Genomic DNA, 25,247 nt, shown 5'->3' with positions numbered 1-25,247 from the left:
ACACCTGTTGTATTCAGCATTTCACTGTGAGGTGTACTACACCTGTTGTATTCAGCATTTCACTGTCAGGTCTACTACACCTGTTGTATTCAGCATTTCACTGTGAGGTCTACTACACCTGTTGTATTCAGCATTTCACTGTCAGGTCTACTACACCTGTTGTATTCAGCATTTCACTGTCAGGTCTACTACACCTGTTGTATTCAGCATTTCACTGTCAGGTCTACTACACCTGTTGTATTCAGCATTTCACTGTCAGGTCTACTACACCTGTTGTATTCAGCATTTCACTGTCAGGTCTACTACACCTGTTGTATTCAGCATTTCACTGTAAGGTCTACTACACCTGTTGTATTCAGCATTTCACTGTAAGGTCTACTACACCTGTTGTATTCAGCATTTCACTTGAAGGTCGACACCTGTTGTATTCAGCATTTCACTTTAAGGTCGACACCTGTTGTATTCGGCGCATGTGACATATACATTTTTATTTGATACGCACGCACGCACGCACACACACACACACACACACACACACACACACACACACACACACATTAAAGAGTGAGAGACACTGACACAACTACATTAAAACTTGACACCTTATGACACACATAAACTTTATGTGACCTTATGGGACTCTGTCAGACCTTATGGGACTCAGTCAGACCTTATGGGACTCTGTCAGACCTTATGGGACTCTGTCAGACCTTATGGGACTCTGTCAGACCTTATGGGACTCTGTCAGACCTTATGGGACTCTGTCAGACCTTATGGGACTCTGTCAGACCTTATGGGACTCTGTCAGACCTTATGGGACTCTGTCAGACCTTATGGGACTCTGTCAGACCTTATGGGACTCAGTCAGACCTTATGGGACTCAGTCAGACCTTATGGGACTCAGTCAGACCTTATGGGACTCAGTCAGACCTTATGGGACTCAGTCAGACCTTATGGGACTCAGTCAGACCTTATGGGACTCAGTCAGACCTTATGGGACTCAGTCAGACCTTATGGGACTCAGTCAGACCTTATGGGACTCAGTCAGACCTTATGGGACTCAGTCAGACCTCATGGGACTCAGTCAGACCTTATGGGACTCTGTAATGATAAAGGAACAGAACCTGTTTGACTCTGTGTGTGTGTGTGTGTGTGTGTATGAGAGAGAGAATGTGTGTGTGTGTGTGTGTGTGTATGCGTGTGTGTTGCCTCTGTGCGCTATACCCGCAGGATAAGTAAATGTACGTTAGCTTCCAAAGCTATAATGCCTTTAGCTTAGTGGCCTAACCCTGTCTTATACCACATTAGAGATCTGGACACACCTGCATCACTGTGTATGACTTCCTGTACACAGCATCTGGAGACCAGGGTAAGATGCTAGCTAAGCGTCTTCTTCTGATTATCTATCCCGATGACTAGTCACTTTACCACTGCCTACATGTACATATCTAACTCAACTACCGTGAGATGCTTACTTACATGATCTTTCCCCACAATGCAGTTAAATAAGAACATAGAAACATAGAAACACACAACAATGAAGCTATATACAAAGGGTACACATTGATATGGAGTTCGTACTCCTTGTATATAGCTTCATTGTTGTGTGTTTCTATGTTCTTATTTAACTGCATAGTGGGGAAAGATCATGTAAGTAAGCATCTCACTGTAAGGTCTGTGGTATCCGGCGCATGTGACAAATAAAATCTGATTTAACTTGAAGCTGACTGGTGGATATTCAACCTCTTTAAAGAAAACCTTGGCTGCTGAGGAGGGACACTAAGCCTGTAACAGGACACCTAACTCATCCAAAGATTCTTTCACTAAGACTCTTTAATTAAAGTGCCCTTAGGAAATGTTCAAATGTACCTTTAGAGAGAAGAAAGAGAGGATACTGACAGGTGCAGTGTGATGGTTTTTCTTTTCTCTAAAAATGGCACTAGCATAACAACTGTTGGCAATTATGCAAATATATGTAAATGTAAAAGTCTGAAGTGGTTTTGGGGTCTGTTTTTTCACGGAGGCTGATGTGGGCTAGAGTTGGTGTGTGTGTACCGGCTTGTGTGTGTGTGTGTGAGTGCTTCAGTCAGGGCCTGTGCTGCTATAGCTGCTGAGTCAGAGTCATCACAGAGAATCATCTTGTGTAAGACACTTTAGTGATCCGCTTATATAATCTGTTGGATGGAAAGTCACTGCTAGCTGGACAGTCCAGGTGGAGAGGAGCATGGTCTAATGGAATCCAGGTGGAGAGGAGCATGGTCTAATGGAATCCAGGTGGAGTGGAGCATGGTCTAATGGAATCCAGGTGGAGTGGAGCATGGTCTAATGGAATCCAGGTGGAGTGGAGCATGGTCTAATGGAATCCAGGTGGAGAGGAGCATGGTCTAATGGAATCCAGGTGGAGAGGAGCATGGTCTAATGGAATCCAGGTGGAGAGGAGCATGGTCTAATGGAATCCAGGTGGAGAGGAGCATGGTCTAATGGAATCCAGGTGGAGAGGAGCATGGTCTAATGGAATCCAGGTGGAGAGGAGCATGGTCTAATGGAATCCAGGTGGAGAGGAGCATGGTCTAATGGAATCCAGGTGGAGAGGAGCATGGTCTAATGGAATCCAGGTGGAGAGGAGCATGGTCTAATGGAATCCAGGTGGAGAGGAGCATGGTCTAATGGAATCCAGGTGGAGAGGAGCATGGTCTAATGGAATCCAGGTGGAGTGGAGCATGGTCTAATGGAATCCAGGTGGAGTGGAGCATGGTCTAATAGAATCCAGGTGGAGTGGAGCATGGTCTAATGGAATCCAGGTGGAGTGGAGCATGGTCTAATGGAATCCAGGTGGAGTGGAGCATGGTCTAATGGAATCCAGGTGGAGAGGAGCATGGTCTAATAGAATCCAGGTGGAGAGGAGCATGGTCTAATGGAATCCAGGTGGAGTGGAGCATGGTCTAATGGAATCCAGGTGGAGAGGAGCATGGTCTAATAGAATCCAGGTGGAGAGGAGCATGGTCTAATGGAATCCAGGTGGAGAGGAGCATGGTCTAATGGAATCCAGGTGGAGAGGAGCATGGTCTATTCCTGTAGGCCACACTACAGTGGTATGAGCTTTCCATTTAGGAAGGACTGAATTTAAATGGAACAGACCCCATTGCTGTCGGCCACACTACAGTGATATGAGCTTTCCATTTAGGAAGGACTGAATTGAAATGGAACAGACCCCATTCCTGTAGGCCACACTACAGTGGTATGAGCTTTCCATTTAGGAAGGACTGAATTGAAATGGAACAGACCCCATTCCTGTCGGCCACACTACAGTGGTATGAGCTTTCCATTTAGGAAGGACTGAATTGAAATGGAACAGACCCCATTCCTGTCGGCCACACTACAGTGGTATGAGCTTTCCATTTAGGAAGGACTGAATTGAAATGGAACAGACCCCGTTCCTGTAGGCTACACTACAGTGGTATGAGCTTTCCATTTAGGAAGGACTGAATTGAAATGGAACAGACCCATTCCTGTCGGCCACACTACAGTGGTATGAGCTTTCCATTTTGGAAGGACTGAATTGAAATGGAACAGACCCCATTCCTGTAGGCCACACTACAGTGGTATGAGCTTTATATTTAGGAAGGACTGAATTGAAATGGAACAGACCCCATTCCTGTAGGCTACACTACAGTGGTATGAGCTTTCCATTTAGGAAGGACTGAATTGAAATGGAACAGACCCCATTCCTGTAGGCCACACTACAGTGTTATTCCAACATTCACCAAGACAAGTAACAGGCATCATCATAAGAGGGTTGATTGATTCAGTATTTACAGAAAACAGAGAGTACTTGAGTCTGGCGATGTGGCATAGGTTGTCATAGGCGTGTCATAGGTTGTCATAGGCGTGTCATAGCACAACGTAAATCAGTTCATGATAACTCTATACAGGCATTATACCTGCTGTACAGCGAATTATGATTTGCAAAAACATTGCCTCTATAAGTCCTGAGATGAATAAAACATCCCCTCACACTGATTATTACTAACCAATGATTTATATATACACGAGACGACTAATAGGGGCTATAAAACTATTTTGGAAGCTATAGAAATGCCTTTATTAAATGTCTGCATTCCTTCTTGACACATATATTCTATTACATACACCTTATTGCATATTTTTTAATGCCATTATGTAAGAGGGGCACCGAGTGGTGCAGCGGTGCCCAGGCATTGCATCACAGTGCTGAGGCGTCACTACAGCCTGGGGTTTGATCCCAGGAGTGCCAATATTTTTATTTATTTATTTTACCTTTATTTAACCAGGCAAGTCAGTTAAGAACAAATTCTTATTTACAATGACGGCCTAGGAACAGTGGGTTAACTGCCTGTTCAGGGGCAGAACGACAGATTTGTACCTTGTCAGCTCGGGCGTTTGCAACCTTCCGGTTACTAGTCCAACGCTCTAACCACTAGGCTACCCTGCCGCCCCAATATGGTGGAGCCAACAGGAATGGGGTCTGTTCCATTTCAATTCAGTCCTTCCTAAATGGAAAGCTCGACCGAAGACTTCAAAACCTCTCGTTGGCAATTACATAGCATCAGCAATCTAGAGTTTATATACATCATTGTTACTAACACACCCACTGTTCAATGTCTGCCACTGCATCAACACTAGTGGCCTGTTATATGACCCTGGCCTGCGGTTGCTTTCCTGGAATGTTTGCTCTGGGCTCGGCTAGTCAGAGTCTAAATGGGGGAAATAATCATTCTAATCTTTCTTATTGGAGATTAGTTTGTCTGAGACTGACCTTAGAACGATAAGAGCTGGCTCGTATAGTCACTCTTACCAAAAAAAATGTAAATACAAAAGTGAGGGTAGAATCTGCTGGAGAGCATTGAGAGAGAAAGGAACTGCCAGAGAGCCTTCAACAAAATCTGCTCTAAAGATCGCGGCTAAGCCAGAAATCTCTTGGGAGCACCCGACTGTTACTGTTTTGATACGGGCGATTACTGCCCAATCTCCTCTCTCTCCAGATAGCTATCCCTCTGCTCTGTCTGGCACACTCCAAACCCCTGTGGGCAGCTGTACTGGGGCTCAGAGGGCCTTACTGACAGCTAGCTGTACTGGGGCTCAGAGGGCCTTACTGACAGCTGTACTGGGGCTCAGAGGGCCTTACTGACAGCTGGCTGTACTGGGGCTCAGAGGGCCTTACTGACAGCTGTACTGGGGCTCAGAGGGCCTTACTGACAGCTGGCTGTACTGGGCCCAGAGGGCCTTACTGACAGCTGTACTGGGGCTCAGAGGGCCTTACTGACAGCTGGCTGTACTGGGCCCAGAGGGCCTTACTGACAGCTAGCTGTACTGGGCCCAGAGGGCCTTACTGACAGCTGTACTGGGGCTCAGAGGGCCTTACTGACAGCTGCACTGGGGCTCAAAGGGCCTTGCTGACAGCTGGCTGTACTGGGGCTCAGAGGGCCTTACTGACAGCTGGCTGTACTGGGGCTCAGAGGGCCTTACTGACAGCTGGCTGTACTGGGGCTCAGAGGGCCTTACTGACAGCTGGCTGTACTGGGGCTCAGAGGGCCTTACTGACAGCTGGCTGTACTGGGGCTCAGAGGGCCTTACTGACAGCTGGCTGTATTGGGGCTCAGAGGGCCTTACTGACAGCTGTACTGGGGCCCAGAGGGCCTTACTGACAGCTGTACTGGGGCTCAGAGGGCCTTACTGACAACTGTACTGGGGCTCAGAGGGCCTTATTTTGGCTGTCCCCATAGGAAAGCCCTTTTGGGTTCCAGGTAGAACTCTTTTGGGTTCCAGGTAGAACTCTTTTGGGTTCCAGGTAGAACTCTTTTGGGTTCCAGGTAGAACTCTTTTGCGTTCCAGGTAGAACTCTTTTGCGTTCCAGGTAGAACTCTTTTGGGTTCCCTCTGTGGAAAGGGTTATACATGGAACTCAAAAGAGTTTTTTTTGTAAGAGTATACACACACAGATAATACAAACACACAAACTTACAACACACACACACACACATAGACACGGCTGTGTCCACATTGGAACACAGATAACCACTTTTGGACACAGTCAAGATACAGTATGAATGTAGGTCCTTTATCATTTATACACAGTTTAGATCCAGATTGTCGTGTTTGACACCCCTGCTTTAAACTGATATTTGTACTATAGTGCTCTCCACTGATAGTGAATGTGGTTACAGTGGTCACCTGTTTCATAGTGATCTAATTGTCCTGCACAAATGGCATCAGTTTAAGAGGGAACTGTATGAGTATGTATTAACTCATTATTCTAAATGTTTCTCTGACCAGTGCATCATCATCATCATCATTAGCCGGTCTCTGCTCTCTTACCAACTCCTTATGGAATTGCAGAGCCAAGCATGTTTCTCTTGACAACAACAGCAGCAAGGGAGAACGCAAGAGCAGGCACCGATCTGTGACCGGGCTGCATCGTCAGTTAACCATTTAGGTCAGCTCACATGGTATCTGGAGCAGGGCTCACTGCTGAGGACACTTATTCACTACCTGAAAATACCAACAGCTTAAAGCACTGGAATTAGACCTGAAGAGAAAGAGAGAGAGAGAGAGAGAGAGAGAGAGAGAGAGAGAGAGAGAGAGAGAGAGAGAGAGAGAGAGAGAGAGACAAAGAGAGAGACATAAAGAGAGACAGAAAGAGAGAGAGAGAGAGACATAAAGAGAGAGACATAAAGAGAGAAAGAGAGAGAGAGAGAGAGAGAGAGAGAGACATAAAGAGAGAGACAGAAAGAGAAAGAGAGAGAGAGAGAGAGAGAGAGAGAGAGAGAGAGAGAGAGAGAGAGAGAGAGAGAGAGAGAGAGAGATAAAGAGACAGAAAGAGAGAGAGAGAGAGAGAGACAAAGAGAGAGACAGAAAGAGAGACAGAAAGAGAGAGAGAGAGAGAGAGAGAGAGAGACAAAGAGAGACAAAGAGAGAGACAGAAAGAGAAAGAGAGAGAGAGAGAGAGAGAGACATAAAGAGAGAGACATAAAGAGAGACAGAAAGAGAGAGGGAGAGACAGGAAAAGAGAGAGGGAGAGAGAGACAAAGAGAGAGAGAGAGACAGAAAGAGAGAGCGAGAGACAGAAAGAGAGAGAGGGAGAGACAGAAAGAGAGAAAGAGAGAGCGAGAGACAGAAAGAGAGAGAGGGAGAGACAGAAAGAGAGAAAGGGAGACAAAGAGAGGGACAGAGAGAAAGAGAGAGAGAGACAGACAGAGAGACAGAGAGAGACAGAGAGAGAGACAGAGAGAGAGAGAGAGAGACAGAGAGAGAGACAGAGAAAGAGACAGACAGAGAGAGAGACAGAGAGAAAGAGAGAGACAGAGACAGAGACAGAGAAAGAGAGAGACAGAGAGAGAGACAGTGAGAGAAAGAGAGAGACTGTGACGGTGATAGACTTGATGGCTTTAGTGACACAGCAGATCTCATTAGATAACGAGTGACTAACAGCATGAGAACAGATGAAAACATACCGTAACACCATTACAGGGCTATCTATATGGTCTACATCTCAAATGGCACCCTATTCCCTACAGCATGCACTACTTTTGACCAAGGCCCTCTATAGGGATTAGGGTGCCATTTGGGATGCACACGCAGACACAGCTGCTGTGCTGCGGAGGGTGTTCACAAACATAATAACATTCTGCTATTGATCCACGGACCCTGACATCTACTTTATAATATTGTTCCTCTCCTACAGATCAGTTGAATGGCTGGCTGACAGGTGCAATCCATTCTGTTTCTCAACACAAACAGGACAGGATAGAACAGGACAGAATAGGAGAGGACAGAACAGGTCAGGACAGAATAGGAGAGAATAGGAGAGGACGGAATAGGAGAGGACAGAATAGGACAGGTCAGGACAGAACAGAATAGGGGAGGACAGAACAGGTCAGGACAGGTCAGGACAGAATAGGAGAGGACGGAATAGGAGAGGACAGAATAGGACAGCATAGGGCAGGATAGGAGAGGACAGAATAGGACAGAATAGGAGAGGACAGAACAGGTCAGGACAGAATAGGACAGAATAGGGAAGGACAGAACAGAACAGGTCAGGACAGGTCAGGACAGAACAGAATAGGACAGAACAGGTTAGGACAGAACAGAATTGAGGAGGACAGAATAGGTCAGGACAGAATAGGACAGAATAGGCGAGGACAGAACAGGACAGGACAGGTCAGGACAGAATAGGAGAGGACAGAACAGGTCAGGACAGAATAGGGGAGGACAGAACAGGTCAGGACAGAATAGGAGAGGACAGAACAGGTCAGGACAGGACAAAATAGGTCAGGACAGAACAGGTCAGGACAGAATAGGAGAGGACAGAACAGGTCAGGACAGAACAAGGCAGGATAGGAGAGGACAGAACAGAATAGGACAGAATAGGAGAGGACAGAACAGGTCAGGACCTAATAGGACAGAATAGGAGAGGACGGAACAGGTCAGGACAGGTCAGGACAGAATAGGAGAGAATAGGAGAGGACGGAATAGGAGAGGACAGAATAGGACAGGTCAGGAAAGAACAGAATAGGAGAGGACAGAACAGGTCAGGACAGGTCAGGACAGAATAGGAGAGGACAGAATAGGTCAGCATAGGGCAGGATTGGAGAGGACAGAATAGGACAGAATAGGAGAGGACAGAACAGGTCAGGACAGAATAGGATAGAATAGGAGAGGACAGAACAGGTCAGGACAGGTCAGGACAGAACAGAATAGGACAGAACAGGTCAGGACAGAACAGAATAGAGGAGGACAGAATAGGTCAGGACAGAATAGGACAGAATAGGCGAGGACAGAACAGGACAGGACAGGTCAGGACAGAATAGGTGAGGACAGAACAGGTCAGGACAGAATAGGACAGAATAGGATAGGACAGAACAGGTCAGGACAGGACAAAATAGGTCAGGACAGAACAGGTCAGGACATGTCAGGACAGAATAGGAGAGGACAGAACAGGTCAGGACAGAACAAGGCAGGATAGGAGAGGACAGAACAGGTCAGGACAGGTCAGGACAGGATAAGAGAGGACAGAACAGGTCAGGAAAGAATAGGTCAGAATAGGAGAGGACAGAACAGGTCAGGAAAGAATAGGAGAGGACAGAACAGGTCAGGACCTAATAGGACAGAATAGGAGAGGACGGAACAGGTCAGGAAAGAATAGGTCAGAATAGGGGAGGACAGAACAGGTCAGGACAGAATAGGTCAGAATAGCTCTTACCCTAACACCTACACACTCGCTCCTACCCTAACCCCTACACACTGGCTCCTAGCTCCTAGTCCTACCCTAACCCCTATACTCTATCTCCTACCCTAACCCTAACCACTAGCTCCTACCCTAACCACTAGCTCCTTTCCTAACACCTACACACTCGCTCCTACCCTAACCCCTACCCACCAGCTCCTAGCCTAACCCCTACACACTAGCTCCTACCCTAACCCCTACCCACCAGCTCCTAGCCTAACCCCTACACACTAGCTCCTACCCTAACCCCTACACACTAGCTCCTAACTCCTACCCTAACCCCTACCCACCAGCTCCTAGCCTAACCCCTACACACTAGCTCCTACCCTAACCCCTACCCACCAGCTCCTAGCCTAACCCCTACACACTAGCTCCTACCCTAACCCCTACACACTAGCTCCTAACTCCTACCCTAACCCCTACCCACCAGCTCCTAGCTCCTACCATAACCCCTACACACTAGCTCCTACCCTAACCCCTACCCACCAGCTCCTAGCCTAACCCCTACACACTAGCTCCTACCCTAACCCCTACCCACCAGCTCCTAGCCTAACCCCTACACACTAGCTCCTACCATAACCCCTACACACTAGCTCCTACCCTAACCCCTACCCACCAGCTCCTAGCCTAACCCCTACACACTAGCTCCTACCCTAACCCCTACACACTAGCTCCTAGCCTAACCCCTACACACTAGCTCCTACCCTAACCCCTACACACTAGCTCCTACCCTAACCCCTACACACTAGCTCCTACCCTAACCCCTACCCACCAGCTCCTAGCCTAACCCCTACACACTAGCTCCTACCCTAACCCCTACACACTAGCTCCTACCATAACCCCTACACACTAGCTCCTACCCTAACCCCTACCCACCAGCTCCTAGCCTAACCCCTACACACTAGCTCCTACCCTAACCCCTACACACTAGCTCCTACCCTAACCCCTACACACTAGCTCCTACCCTAACCCCTACACACTATCTCCTACCCTAACCCCTACACACTAGCTCCTACCCTAACCCCTACCCACCAGCTCCTACCCTAACCCCTACCCACCAGCTCCTACCCTAACCCCTACACACTAGCTCCTACCCTAACCCCTACCCACCAGCTCCTAGCTCCTACCCTAACCCCTACCCACCAGCTCCTACCCTAACCCCTACCCACCAGCTCCTACCCTAACCCCTACACACTAGCTCCTACCCTAACCCCTACACACTAGCTCCTACCCTAACCCCTACCCACCAGCTCCTACCCTAACCCCTACACACTAGCTCCTACCCTAACCCCTACCCACCAGCTCCTACCCTAACCCCTACACACTAGCTCCTACCCTAACCCCTACACACTAGCTCCTACCCTAACCCCTACCCACCAGCTCCTACCCTAACCCCTACACACTAGCTCCTACCCTAACCCCTACACACTAGCTCCTACCCTAACCCCTACACACTAGCTCCTACCCTAACCCCTACACACTAGCTCCTACCCTAACCCCTACACACTAGCTCCTACCCTAACCCCTACACACTAGCTCCTACCCTAACCCCTACACACTAGCTCCTACCCTAACCCCTACACACTAGCTCCTACCCTAACCCCTACACACTAGCTCCTACCCTAACCCCTACCCACTAGCTCCTACCCTAACCCCTACACACTAGCTCCTACCCTAACCCCTACACACTAGCTCCTACCCTAACCCCTACCCACTAGCTCCTACCCTAACCCCTACACACTAGTTCCTACCCTAACCCCTACACACTAGGTCCTACCCTAACCCCTACACACTAGCTCCTACCCTAACCCCTACCCACTACCCACTAGCTCCTACCCTAACCCCTACACACTAGCTCCTACCCTAACCCCTACACACTAGCTCCTACCCTAACCCCTACACACTAGCTCCTACCCTAACCCCTACCCACCAGCTCCTACCCTAACCCCTACACACTAGCTCCTACCCTAACCCCTACACACTAGCTCCTACCCTAACCCCTACCCACTAGCTCCTACCCTAACCCCTACACACTAGTTCCTACCCTAACCCCTACACACTAGGTCCTACCCTAACCCCTACACACTAGCTCCTACCCTAACCCCTACCCACTACCCACTAGCTCCTACCCTAACCCCTACACACTAGCTCCTACCCTAACCCCTACACACTAGCTCCTACCCTAACCCCTACACACTATCTCCTACCCTAACCCCTACCCACCAGCTCCTACCCTAACCCCTACACACTAGCTCCTACCCTAACCCCTACACACTAGCTCCTACCCTAACCCCTACACACTAGCTCCTAGATGTTAAAGGATTGAATAGGTATGAGTATTATGGTGGTAGTTGAACATTTCTCTGTAATAAACTACTCTGAAGGTTTTACCATATGGCTCATAGGTCTACCTAATAAACTATCCAACCTTTCTGGTCTAAAAGTGTCTCGGGCCTAGAGAGGGTAGATGCTAGGGGTTTGAGGTGGTTCAGTGAGAACAGATGATCCCTATTGGACACTGATGGGGAAGCCTGAAGTGGAGGAGGAGGGGAAGGAGATAATCTGAGTCTCTTCCTGTCTCTGTGCCTCACTCCTCCTTCCTAGATCAGTCTATTCTTAATCCCCAAGTAGTCAAAGCCTCTTGGCTGAACGAGGGACCGGGAGGAGGAGACAGTGCTGTGTGTATATATGTAATAGCTGCCAGGACTGTCTCAACCTGGCAGCTAACTCACTGCATACAGTACACACACTACACAACACAACACAACACACTACCTACTGGGTCTGCTTATACACAACACAGCAGGAGCTACCGGGAGCAGGAACGGCCGGCCTGGGCCCCTGTGGTGTTGACATGGGACTTGCGGTGTGTAAAAAAAAAGAAGTTTTTCAACATAAAAAAAATGAGCTGGGCGGACAGACATGTTGAGATGTAGAGATGACTGGTGTTTAACCTATCCACTGTTAAGACAGCAACTCATGATGATGATTCACAGGTGTTTAGAAGAGGCCATTCACAACCACAGCTAAGAATAAAAACAGATGAGGGCATGGCAACTTCCTGCCATTACGATCGCCCACTCCCTGTATACAACTGGAGTCTTTTCCACTGTGCCTATTTGATTATGCAACACATGTTATTCTTAACTGTGTACTTCATTAAATATGTTTACATGCACAGTAATAATTCAATATTAAACAGATTATGGAATTAGGCAGATTATGCAATAGTCACGTAAACACCTTACTCTGCTTATCCTAATCGGCGTAAGGTCAAAATCGAAGTAAGCACACGCCGATTAAAACACCTAGTTTTCTGAACAATCTTTCAAATGATTTTGTCTTTGATCTGTGTATGTGCCAGCTACCAGTCCAGTGAGTCTCCCTCTTTAGTGTGACTGAAGTGAGTTCGGAACGTATGTGTCTTAGAAGTGGTTTTCAAATACAAACTTGTAACCAACCTCAATGGTCTTATGTACTCCTGGATGAATTTCCCTGCAAGGACAATATAGTTGAGTGGAATTGAATGGTGTGGAATGAAGTGGGAAGGAATAGAGTGGAGTGGAATTGTGTTAGGGCTTCGTTTGACCCAAGCCAGGGGTCACAGTCGTGTGTTCAAGTCAATGAGAACAAGTTGCTCCTCCCCGATGGTGATGAGAGGTACAAGCTGTACCTCAGGAGAAGGACAGGCTGTACCTCAGGAGAAGGACAGGCTGTACCTCAGGAGAAGGACAGGCTGTACCTCAGGAGAAGGACAGGCTGTACCTCAGGAGAAGGACAGCCTGTACCTCAGGAGAAGGACAGCCTGTACCTCAGGAGAAGGACAGCCTGTACCTCAGGAAAAGGACAGCCTGTACCCCAGGAAAAGGACAGCCTGTACCTCGGGAAAAGGACAGCCTGTACCTCAGGAAAAGGACAGCCTGTACCTCAGGAAAAGGACAGCCTGTACCTCAGGAAAAGGACAGCCTGTACCCCAGGAAAAGGACAGCCCGTACCTCAGGAAAAGGACAGCCCGTACCTCAGGAAAAGGACAGCCTGTACCTCAGGAAAAGGACAGCCTGTACCTCAGGAGAAGGGCCGCCTGTACCTCAGGAAAAGGACAGCCTGTAGCTCAGGAAAAGGACAGCCTGTACCTCAGGAAAAGGACAGCCTGTACCTCAGGAAAGGACAGGGTGGAACACAGATCCATATGAGGTTGAGGGGGAGGGAAAATTAGGGAAAATGAAGGGCTTTCAAACCGCATGTTCTTTCTTAGCCCTGGGCTAAACCAAAAAGTGTGCAATCTGAATGCGATTTAGCCTAAGAGATGTAGAATATTGAGAATTATCTCGGATTCTGAACAACAAACAGGCTAAGCCACTATGAAGGGATATCTCCATAGCGGTTTATGGTTTAGCTCTAGTCAAGGCAAATAGCCATCCCCATCAGGGATCATTACATTTCAATACAGTCAATTCAGGAAGCAACCTGACATTCCAATTCAATTTCAGTTTACACTTCCTGAATTGAAATGGACCCCTGAATCCTGATCCCCATGTTGACCCTGGTGAATGGAGACCAGCAGGGTCGGTTTATTGAAGCTGAGAGTGACATACTTGTCCTGCTTGATACCAATCTCCCAGGGCTGATCAAAAAATATTTCCCCCTCTGACACAGGCCTCCTTCAATACCAGATCAAATCACATTCTCCCCAAGAGAAGGGGGAGGTGAAGGATGTGTTGTTGCTTTATATATTACCTTTATTTAACTAGGCAAGTCAGTTAAGAACAAATTCTTATTTTCAATGACGGCCTAGAAACAGTGCCTTGTTCAGGGGCAGAAAGACATATATTTTACCTTGTGACCTCGGGGATTCGATCTTGCAACCTTTCAGTTACTAGTCCAATGCTCTAACCACTAGGCTACCTGCCGCCCCTCCACTCTAACCAATAGTCTACCTGCCACCCCTCCACTCTAACCACTAGTCTACCTGCCGCCCCTCCACTCTAACCAATAGTCTACCTGCCACCCCTCCACTCTAACCACTAGTCTACCTGCCGCCCCTCCACTCTAACCACTAGTCTACCTGCCGCCCCTCCACTCTAAGCACTAGACTACCTGCCGCCCCTCTAACCACTAGTCTACCTGTCGCCCCTCCACTCTAACCACTAGTCTACCTGCCGCCCCTCCACTCTAACCACTAGTCTACCTGCCGCCCCTCCACTCTAACCACTAGACTAACTGCCACCCCTCCACTCTAACCACTAGTCTACCTGCCGCCCCTCCACTCTAACCACTAGGCTACCTGCCGCCCCTCCACTCTAACCACTAGGCTACCTGCCGCCCCTCCACTCTAACCACTAGACTACCTGCCGCCCCTCCACTCTAACCACTAGACTACCTGCCGCCCCTCAACTCTAACCACTAGTCTACCTGCCACCCCTCCACTCTAACCACTAGACTACCTGCCGCCCCTCCACTCTAACCACTAGGCTACCTGCCGCCCCTCCACTCTAACCACTAGACTACCTGCCGCCCCTCTAACCACTAGTCTACCTGCCGCCCCTCCACTCTAACCACTAGTCTACCTGCCGCCCCTCCACTCTAACCACTAGTCTACCTGCCGCCCCTCCACTCTAACCACTAGTCTACCTGCTGCCCCTCCACTCTAACCACTAGTCTACCTGCCGCCCCTCCACTCTAACCACTAGACTACCTGCCGCCCCTCTAACCACTAGACTACCTGCCACCCCTCCACTCTAACCACTAGTCTACCTGCCGCCCCTCCACTCTAACCACTAGTCTACCTGCCGCCCCTCCACTCTAACCACTAGTCTACCTGCTGCCCCTCCACTCTAACCACTAGTCTACCTGCCGCCCCTCCACTCTAACCACTAGACTACCTGCCGCCCCTCTAACCACTAGTCTACCTGCCGCCCCTCCACTCTAACCACTAGTCTACCTGCCGCCCCTCCACTCTAACCACTAGTCTACCTGCCGCCCCTCCACTCTAACCACTAGTCTACCTGCTGCCCCTCCACTCTAACCACTAGTCTACCTGCCGCCCCTCCACTCTAACCACTAGACTACCTGCCGCCCCTCTAACCACTAGACTACCTGCCACCCCTCCACTCTAACCACTAGTCTACCTGCCGCCCCTCCACTCTAACCACTAGTCTACCTGCCGCCCCACATGGAGGGAATTAAATAGAAGAAAACATCTGTAGGTGAAAGGACTTTGTTTTTCACTTTCTAGAACACACAGCTTATCAATTCAACGGAGAGGGAACCAAGCAGCGCTATTTAACTGATGAATGTAAACACCCCGCCCTTGATGAAAATCTTGAAAAATAGTTTAGAGGCAGAGAGAGTTTTTGGAAGGCTCGTCTTCCAGTCTCCATTTGGGGAATTTGCCCTTCAAAGTGAGTACTTACATGCTCCCTGTCTGCATCATAACTCACCCACAGCAAAACTGCCATCAGTCAGGCAGCACTAACTGGAGGACCAAAATAAACTCTGGAGGAATTTGCCTGCTCTGACGTAGTACAGTAGTGGAAGCACAAGAGAATAACAAGAATGAAGAACTACACGGCTGATGAAAGCCATGCACGAACATCACCAGCTTCATACCAACTTGTTGCAAGGTTGTGTGTGTGTGTGTGTGTGTGTGTGTGTGTGTGTGTGTGTGTGTGTGTGTGTGTGTGTGTGTGTGCGTGTGTCTGTGTGTGTGTGTGTCTGTGTGTGTGCGTGTGTGTGTGTGTGTGTGTGTGTGTATATATATATATATATATATATATTTGTAAGTTAGTCTCTGATGATAAAGATAATGAAAATGTTCCATACTCCCAGAGGGAGCTGTAAAATGCCAGGAAACATGTCAGACTAAAGATGATATTATAGCAGTTGACCATACACTCTGAGAAAGACAAAATCATTCCAAAAGTGTTTTTCAGCTGTCCCCATATGAGAACCCTTTTTGGTTCCAGGTAAAACCCATCTAGGTTCCATGTAGAACCGTTGAACCCACTGTGGAAAAGGTTCTATATGGAACCCAAAAGGGTTCTACCTGGAACTAAAAAGAGATCTCCTATGGGGACATCCGAAAAACCCTTTTAGATTCTAGATAGCACCTTCCCCCCCCCCCCCCCCCCCCCCCTAAGAGTGTATTGCCAGTGGCAAATGACGTGAACAACCTAAATGTAAAGAAATCCAGTAGTCCGATCTTTCTGTTTTTCCCCCTGTGTGTAGGTGAAAATAGCTACTTTTTAAAAACAATATATACTGACTTGCCCGGTGGACAAGTGCCTTTCGTATTATCACAATTAAATACAGATTAGACATGATCATAATTCAGCACCAGGAATCTTCTGTATCTATTCAATGTTATCCAGTCTGACTAGACATCAGAAGACACATTTTCATCAGCAGGCAGCAACTGACAATCCAATTCTCCTGACCATTTTGATGCTGAAACAATGACTACCATTCACAGAGTCCTGTCAATGCATTTAATAACAGATGCTAACTAATGTATTTCGGATTACATACGACAAGTAAATTAATAAGAAAACCTCAAGATAATCTATTCTGTAATGCAGGTGCCTTGACACATCACCTTGGACCGGCTTTATAACCCTTTGATCTCTGATATTGATAAATAAATATATTTTTAAATTGTAATTTAGCAGACGCTCTTATCCACAGCGACTTACAGTAGTGAGTGCATACATTTTTATACTTATTTTCTCTCGTACTGGTCCCACGTGGGAATCGAACCCACAACCATGGCGTTGCGCTACCAACTAAACCAAACGTAACCTAGAGGTAACTGTCGAAATCTATAGAGGCGGACCCGACCGCTTTTCCATCGAACTCCTGCCATAGAATATACCTATTATTGACAGTTTGGCAACGTGCTTTAGAATTGTTGCATCTAGTAACTGTCGATGTCATAAGCATTTGTAGGACACAATAAAGCATCATTCAAAACGTTAGTATTTGCAAAAATCGCACGTACGCCGGCAATATCACATGTCGTATTGTCTAAGCTTCGTTGACAAGAGTAGAGACAATTGCCATTTCCGCTTCTGTTACACTGTATAATCGATTGACAGCGGTCGTAACTAGTTACCACAGCCACAAAGTAATAAACCATGCCCATTTTTTAAACAATTTATCTTAATAAAATGTCATTTTAAACCTACCTCTAACCAAACTGCTACCCCTATCCTTAAATTAAAACCAAAAAGCGAAACAAAAATGCATTAAGTTTTACGATAGACTTTGTGGCTGTGCTATCTAGTGTAAACCCCCTTGACAGCCGACAACAAAGTTGTAATTTAAGGACCTGTTACAAGATTCTATAGACCACACATTTATTACTCACGTTCCAAGGACTTCTTTGAACTCGAATACCTTCTTGATATCATCGACATTCTTTTTCCAAGATCCCCCACCAGACTGTCCGTTCTCACTCGCCATGTCGTCACCAGGGAAGACAGACGTGAGAAGATTAGAGGTACCGCTTCACAAAGAATGTCACCTTCTCGTGCTGACTCAGTGGGGATGGTGCCCCGTCTCTAGTCGACAAAAAAAGTAGGACTGAATAGTGTTTCTTCCTGATTGTCGCCCAGTTAGTTTTAAACCTTGCTTTACTCAGCCCATCCATACAACCGCTGCGCTGCGAAAGCAAAGGTGTCCTACTCTCCAGTAGGCTACAGCCCTACCACCAGTAGCAGCCTACCTACAGGTTATAACACTAGTCTAATCTTCACGTAACAGACGGGGAGCTCCTTCGCTATTCTGTCTCATTCGCTTTGCAACAATGAACTATAGCTCTCTGGATTCTGTTTAGGCTATGTTTACTTGACAGAAATATAACTCCCGTTGGAGGGGTCGGTCGGTGTCCGTCTGAATTGAAACGCTATTCTATTGAGTCACGCTGCCTGCTTGACCGCGCCTTTGGTTGTTATAGCAATAAGGAGTGGGTGGATGGGGAGGCCGCTCTCCTCTCATGCCCATGTAGCCGAAAGTGTGCGTGATGAGGATGTATGAGTGAACGATTAGTGTTGGCATTGCACCAAATCCACGACTCGTGTCATTGGAGCAAGTAATGGAGAGAGATATATATATATATATAGTGGACAATGCAAGTGACGGCTTTCACATGAATAAAACGATGATGACATTGAACTATGCTTAGTCCTCACAACAAAATGGCAACCCGGAGGGAGTATTTAAAAATCCCCTGGCATTGCTTTTGCCCTAGGCCATTCCTACTTATGCATATAATAGAATGGAAAGCACATCCAACATCCTCAGCCAATCCAAAAGGCTTGTCACGGACTGCCACCCTGGCCCCTGTTTAGAATAGATCACGTTCAACAGTTATCATAATTACTTATGAGGATCTTTTTTCCCCCCCCTCTCTCCACAAAACAAAAAAAGGGACAAACTACTCTCAGTTAAATGCAATGGCTGTCTATTTAGAAAACCAATTAGATCTGTTATAGTGTCAGAAAATCTCAAAGGAAGTGAAATGAGTCTTCTGTTCTATTAGAAGGTGTTAATGGGATGATGGAGCCTCTCCAGTCTGTCTCCCTTGACAGACTGATTCATTTCTGGGCCCCTGAATGCCAAATCAACCCCTTGCTACTACAGTATACCTTGAAATGAAAATGTACCATTCTGGAGCTTTAGGCCATGCCCAGAAACAATCCCTGGCACCTACCCCCAGTGCACTGGATTCAGAGTAATACCGTCTCACAGAAAATACTGTGTTTTCTGGGCAGACCTGAATCCCAAATGAGGGCCTAGCCTGTACACCCAGATACCTGTGGATATCTGAGAGGATTTGATGGGTGTAAGCAAGGAGATAAGTAAGTATAGCAACAATTCCACTTGTCTCATGAGTAAGATGGATTTACTGCCATATTGTTTACACCAATCCTCTCAGAAGGGCTTAGTGGTTCGGTGCTGATTTGAATTCATAGTACAACTGAGTCACCCTCAAGAAGCGCAAGGATGCTACTATATTACTGACAATAAGAAGAACAGAGGAATTACAAGACTAGATCTAACGTCTGCTTTAGATAACCAGAAGAAATATTCCCACAACATATGCACAACTGTTTGAGAAAAGTATTCAGTGCTATTTTGTAATAACATGGAAGGTAGCTACTAAAGAAACTACATGGGAAAAAAAATGTGTTATGCAGGTGTGAACTACCCTTTAAAAAGTCCAACGTAGCCATTTTAAAAAAAATATCAAAACATTTCTGGGTACCAATTAAGTACCTTTACTATGATAGTTTTCGATTAAAGTTAAAACATATATATATATATTTTTTAAATAGCTTCTTAGCGAAGAGCAATTTCTCAAGCAAGAATTTTGCTTGGACTGTCTGGAAGTGGTCCGAGTGGGGCATTAGTTTTGTACCACTAGATAGTAAATTAGAACTCTTATCCAGTAATGGTCAGTATTCACATCAGACTGTTTAAATCGTACCTGTAGCAGTAAAGACAGAATCCACAACAAATGCAACCTTCTGAAAATGAAACAGAACTGCTACTGAGATGGGATTAATATTTTAATTTGACTAATTTGTAGAGAAATAGCAGCCCTAACTTTCCAAAATAAATATTAAATAGCCGTGGTGCTGAAAGGCACATTTGTGCAGTAGTTGTTCGCTTGGTGTTTTTTTTTCACAATTTAAGCACAATGAAAATCTTTGGATTTCTACACACAAACAAAAATACACAATCATTTTTGAAGTTTAAATGTCACACTTTAACAGTATTTTGACATTTTATTATAACAAACTGATGTTGAGGCTGACATTTGAAATCAGTAGAAAAACTACAGCAGCTCATGCGCACAATACTGATGAATGCCTAAGCCCTTTTGATTGACAACCTGAGACAATCTTCTCGAAGAAACAAGATGATAGACTGAACAAGATGATAGACTGAACAAGATGATAGCCATATGTCAGGTTAATGAAATGAAATCATAATACTCTGCTGTGTGATCAATCAAAAAAATCAATGTATAAAACAATGATGCTCTAAACTTAGTGTCTAATGCCGTAATTCAATCTGAACCATATTTAGGTTTTGCTATTTGTCAGTAACCTAATAATGCCTTACAGCTAGTGAATTGAACACAATCAACAACAACAAAAAATATTTGTAATAATAATTGCCCTACGCAATTTCTGACTGTCTACATCACGTTGTTTTATAGTTCCAACTCCATTTCATAATGCTAAACCCATCCCCACGAACCGCCAAACAGCAACTGAATCCGCCACATTGAAAGCAGCCCTTTAGCACTTGTGTTTTGACAGCATTTTGAATGGAGAGGATGAGAAGAGGTAGCCTAGCTTCCAGACTGAATCACCACAGTGAAACAGGTTTAAAAAAAACATAAAACAGATCTGAATTCAGTCTGGATTTTCCAAGAGGAGATGTCATGTGGTTTTTACTGGAGCTTCATGAAGTAGTGCTGGGAGTGAGCTTCCATTTTGGGGCCCAAGAGCGTCCATCTTGGGCCCCAGTTGTTCCAGTGGCTCAGGAGGAGAAGGTGGCGGTGAGGACGGCCTCGTTCTGCTGCTGGTGGAGCGCTCCGATGCCCACAGCCGGGGCGGGCAGAGCAGGCCGACTGACCAATCGAAGCTGGGGGAGAGAAGAAATCCATAGTTAATATTTTGTCTCACATGGCACTTCACCCATGTGGGAGACACTGTGAGAACAGACTAGATATAACGTCCAGAGATTTCTAACTCATTGTGACCTTATGTCCCAAATAGGGCCGAAGGAGATTAGCCTAAGTTAGTTAGTATTCTCCAAGCAGGGTGTAAACCCAGTTAAATCTATACTGTGTTTTCCTGGTCCTTCAGACAGGGACAGGGAGAGCCATGGTGTAATGGGAAAGGAAAGGGACATACCTAGTCAGTTGTCTTCAACTGAAATGAGTCTTCAATGGTAACACTCCCCAGCACAAGTTATATCTACGACTCCCCACTGTGATTCAATCGACCGGGTCCGCCCTTCCCACGGTTGCGCCCACCTACCTGTATCCCAGTCTGATTTCTAAACGGTCTCAATGAAAGTGTCAAATATCCACACACAAAAACAACCAACCAAAAACAGGGACAGGACTCACCTTGCAGGCCAGCTGCTTCTCAAACCTGGGGGCCACAAACGACCAGGGGCCCATGTTCTGGGGCTCCTCCTGACTCCACACAAACTCTGTATGGGACACACACAAAAACCAAGGTCATTGTCTATTAAAAAACAAAACAACAACATGCTCTGTGGAGAAGTTCCTTTGAAATAGCTTTTTAGACCAGGTCGAGACTTAATCTGTGTCTGAGAAAATCAGCCTATGGTGTCTGTGGTAATTAGTGATGACCCAGCATGGGCCAAGCCAGGTGAGGTTGAGGTCAGGTCAGGGTACCTTAAGCGTCGGTGTACTTGGATAAAAGCAACTGCTAAACAATATTTTAGATTTAGATACTCAACCCTGCACCTTAGGAGACGTCTGCCCTATGTACACAGACATGGAACACTTTACATACTGTTTACATACCGTTTTACCCACTTCACATGTATATACTGTATTCTAGTCAAGGCTTATTCTATATAACTACTGCTGTACATACCTTTTCTATTCATATACTGTCCACAAATGTCTATACACACCATCCTTTAATCATGTTTAAATAAATAAATAAATATACACATATATTTATAGTCGGGACTCTGACATTGCTCGTGCTAATATTTCTTAATTCTTTTCGATACATTTTGGAGTTTTTTGTGTATTGTTAGGTATTACTGCACTGAGCTAGAAACAAACATTTTGCTCCACCTGCGACAACATCTGCAAAATATGTGTACGCAACCAATACATTTTTATATGATAGTAAAAATCTAATCAAATTTTATTTGTCACATACACATGGTTAGCAGATGTTAATGCGAGTGTAGCGAAATGCTTGTGCTTCTAGTTCCGACCGTGCAGTAATATCTAACATGTAATATAACAATTTCACAACAACTACCTTTTACACACACAAGTGTAAAGGAATGAATCAGAATATGTACATAAAACTATATGAATGAGCGATGGCCGAACGGCATAGGCAAGATGCAGTAGATGGTATACAGTATATACATATGAGATGAGTAATGTAGGGTATGTAAACATTATATAAAGAGGCATTGTTTACAGTGAATAGTGATACATTATTACATCCATTTTTTCATTATTGAAGTGGCTGGAGTTGAGTCAGTATGTTGGCAGCAGCCACTGATGGCCTTGAGATAGAAGCTGTTTCTCCAGTCTCTCGGTCCCCGCTTTGATGCAGTAGCGTTTGAGGTAAGTAGTGGCCAGGTCAGGTACAGCCTACCTTTAGCATTGGTGTACTTGTTCAGCTCCTGCTGCAGGGCCTCCAGAGGAAAGGGACACAGCTCCTCCAGTCGGATCAGTGCTGTGGTCTGAGTGGCAGCTGACGTTTCCCTCTGCTTTAACAGGGCATAGTAGTGCTTTCCTGAGCACAACACCACCCGCTGGACACTACAGGGATAGACAGAACAGGATTATTAAAATCAAACCTGGACAGCAATATTATACACAGAGGACCAAACATTAGGAACATCTGCTCCTTCCATGACAGACTAAACAAGTGAATTCCAGGTGAAAGCTATGACGCCTTACTGATGTCACTTGTTAAATCCACATCAGTGTAAATGTATGGGAGGAGAAATTAAGACATGGATTATGTATGTGTGCCATTCAGACAGTGAACGGGCAAGACAAAATATTTAAGAGCCTTAGAAGGGGTATGGTAGTAGGTGCCAGGAGCACCGGCTTGAGTGTGTCCACAACTGCAACGATGCTGGGTTTGTCAATGTCAACAGTTTCCTGTGTGTATCAAGAATGGTCCACCAACCCAAAGGACATCCAGCCAACTTGACACAACTGTGGGAAGCATTGGAGTCAACATGGGCCAGCATCCCTGTGGAACGCTTTCGACACCTTGGGCTTCTGAGTGATGCAGCGGTTTATGGCACTGCATCTCAGTGCTAGACCCTGGTTCACTACAGACCCTGGTTCGATTCCAGGCTGTATCACAACCGGCCGTGATTGGAAGTCCCATAGGGTGGCGCACAATTGGCCCAGCATCGTCCGGGTTTGGCCAGGGTAGGTCGTCATTGTAAATTAGAATTTGTTCTTAACTGACTTTCCTAGTTAAATAAAGGTAAAATAAAACTAATGAAAAACTTTGTAGAGTCCATCCCCCGATGAATTGAGTCTGTAATGAGGACAAAAGGGGGAAGCAACTCAATATCAGGAAGGTGTTCTTAATGTTTTGTCACTCAAACTTTTTGGAACCATGACACACCTTGAATGGGATATAAAATTCTGCAGCAACCCTAAGATTTCACTATTAAATTAACCTACATATTTCCCTGTGACAAATATTTTTATAGAGATTAAATAGTGTTTATTTGAAATATTTTCATAGTTCCTTAACTCATGATGATAAAAGCATCCCGAGAATCTGCCCAGAAATTTTGTTCAGGTTTTTAGTTTTGAACTGTTTTGGCTACAGACAAGCGTTTTTTGTTGTTTTTTTGCATTGTAAAGACCAGAGTCACCAAGCCATGCTCCGTTTGTTTCTATGGCAGAGGCTGTGGTATAAGCTACACCCAGAGACATATATTAAGAAATAAATTACTCTGGCTAAGCCTAATCAGATTTGTCTGTGCTAATTGTTTTCACAGACAAAGTGAAATGACACAAATTACTTTGCTTGTAAAACAACCTGAATGCACAGGACTTGGAAAAGTATTTAGACCCTTTACTCAGTACTTTGTTGAAGCACTTTTGGCAGCGATTACAGACTCGAGTCTTCTTGGGTAGGACGCTACAAGCTTGGCACACCTGTATTTGGGGAGTCTCTTTCATTCTTCTCTGTAGATCCTCTCAAGCTCGGTCATGTTGGATGGGGAATGTTGCTGCACAGCTATTTTCAGGTCTCTTCAGAGATGGTTGATCGGGTTCAAGTTGGGGCTCTGGCTGGGTCACTCAAGGACATTCAGAGACTTGTCCCATAGCCACTCCTGCCTTGTCTTGGTTGTGTGCTTATGGTCGTTGTCCTGTTGAAAGGTGAACCGTCGCCCCAGTCTGAGGTCCTGAGTGCTCTTGAGCAGGTTTTCATCAAGGATCTCTCTGAACTTTGCTCCGTTCCGATCCTGACTAATCTCTCCGTCCCTGCCGCTGAAAAACATCCCCAAAGCATGATGCTGCCACCACCATGCTTCACCATAGGGATGGTGCTAGGTTTCCTCCAGACGTGACGCTTGGCATTCAGGCCAAAGAGTTCAATCTTGGTTTCATCAGATCAGAGAATGTTGTTTCTCATGGTCTGAGTGTCCTTGCAGCCTGTCATGAGGCTTTTACTGAGGAGTGGCTTCAGTCTGGCCACTCTACCATAAAGGCCTGATTGGTGGAGTGCTGCAGAGATGGTTGTTCATCTCCACAAAGGAACTCTGGAGCTCTGTCAGTGACCACCAGGTTATTGGTCACCTCCCTGATCAAGGCCCTTCTCCCCCGATTGCTCAGTTTGGCCGGGCGACCAGCTCTAGGAAGAGTCTTGGTGGTTCCAAACTTCTTCCATTTAAGAATGACGGAGACCACTGTGTTCTCGGGGACCTTCAATGCTGCAAACATTTTTTGGTAACCTTCCCCAGATCTGTGTCTCGACACAATCCTGTCTCGGAGCTTTACGGACAATTCCTTTGACCTCATGGCTTGGTATTTGCTCATGGCTTGGTACATGCACTGTCAACTATGGGACCTTACATAGACCGGTGTGTGCCTTTCCAATCAAGTTGCGGAAGCATCTCAAGAATGATCAATGGGAACAGAATGCACCTGAGCTCAATTTTGTGTCTCATAGCAAAGGTTCTGAATTAGTTATGTAAATAAGGTATTT

The 25,247-nt window shown here is 46.1% G+C and overlaps 2 protein-coding genes across 4 annotated transcripts in view; both read right to left on the bottom strand.

Annotated features, from left to right (window-relative positions):
- The window catches only part of LOC109867833 (calcium/calmodulin-dependent protein kinase type 1D), a 61,854-nt gene extending 43,547 nt beyond the window's left edge, over positions 1-18,307 (bottom strand). The window contains exon 1 of the mRNA XM_031801052.1: positions 17,627-18,307. Within this exon, the coding sequence (XP_031656912.1) occupies positions 17,627-17,721 (95 nt within the window). The 5' untranslated portion in view covers positions 17,722-18,307. The remainder of the gene's footprint in view (positions 1-17,626) is intronic.
- A 1,509-nt stretch (positions 18,308-19,816) lies between these two features.
- LOC109867047 (probable 2-oxoglutarate dehydrogenase E1 component DHKTD1, mitochondrial) overlaps positions 19,817-25,247 on the bottom strand; it is a 35,515-nt gene continuing 30,084 nt past the window's right edge. For all 3 annotated transcript variants that reach the window (XM_031801050.1, XM_031801049.1, XM_031801051.1), the window contains 3 exons: positions 22,656-22,822; positions 21,407-21,492; positions 19,817-20,916 (listed from right to left, as the gene is read on the bottom strand). In XM_031801050.1, coding sequence (XP_031656910.1) covers positions 20,812-20,916; positions 21,407-21,492; positions 22,656-22,822 — 358 coding nt within the window. In that variant the 3' untranslated portion in view covers positions 19,817-20,811. The remainder of the gene's footprint in view (positions 20,917-21,406; positions 21,493-22,655; positions 22,823-25,247) is intronic.

This window comes from Oncorhynchus kisutch, linkage group LG22 (assembly GCF_002021735.2).
Source record: "Oncorhynchus kisutch isolate 150728-3 linkage group LG22, Okis_V2, whole genome shotgun sequence".
NCBI lineage: Eukaryota > Metazoa > Chordata > Actinopteri > Salmoniformes > Salmonidae > Oncorhynchus > Oncorhynchus kisutch.
The sequence above is the reverse complement of the archived record's forward strand: the minus strand, read 5'-3'. Positions and strand labels throughout refer to the sequence as shown.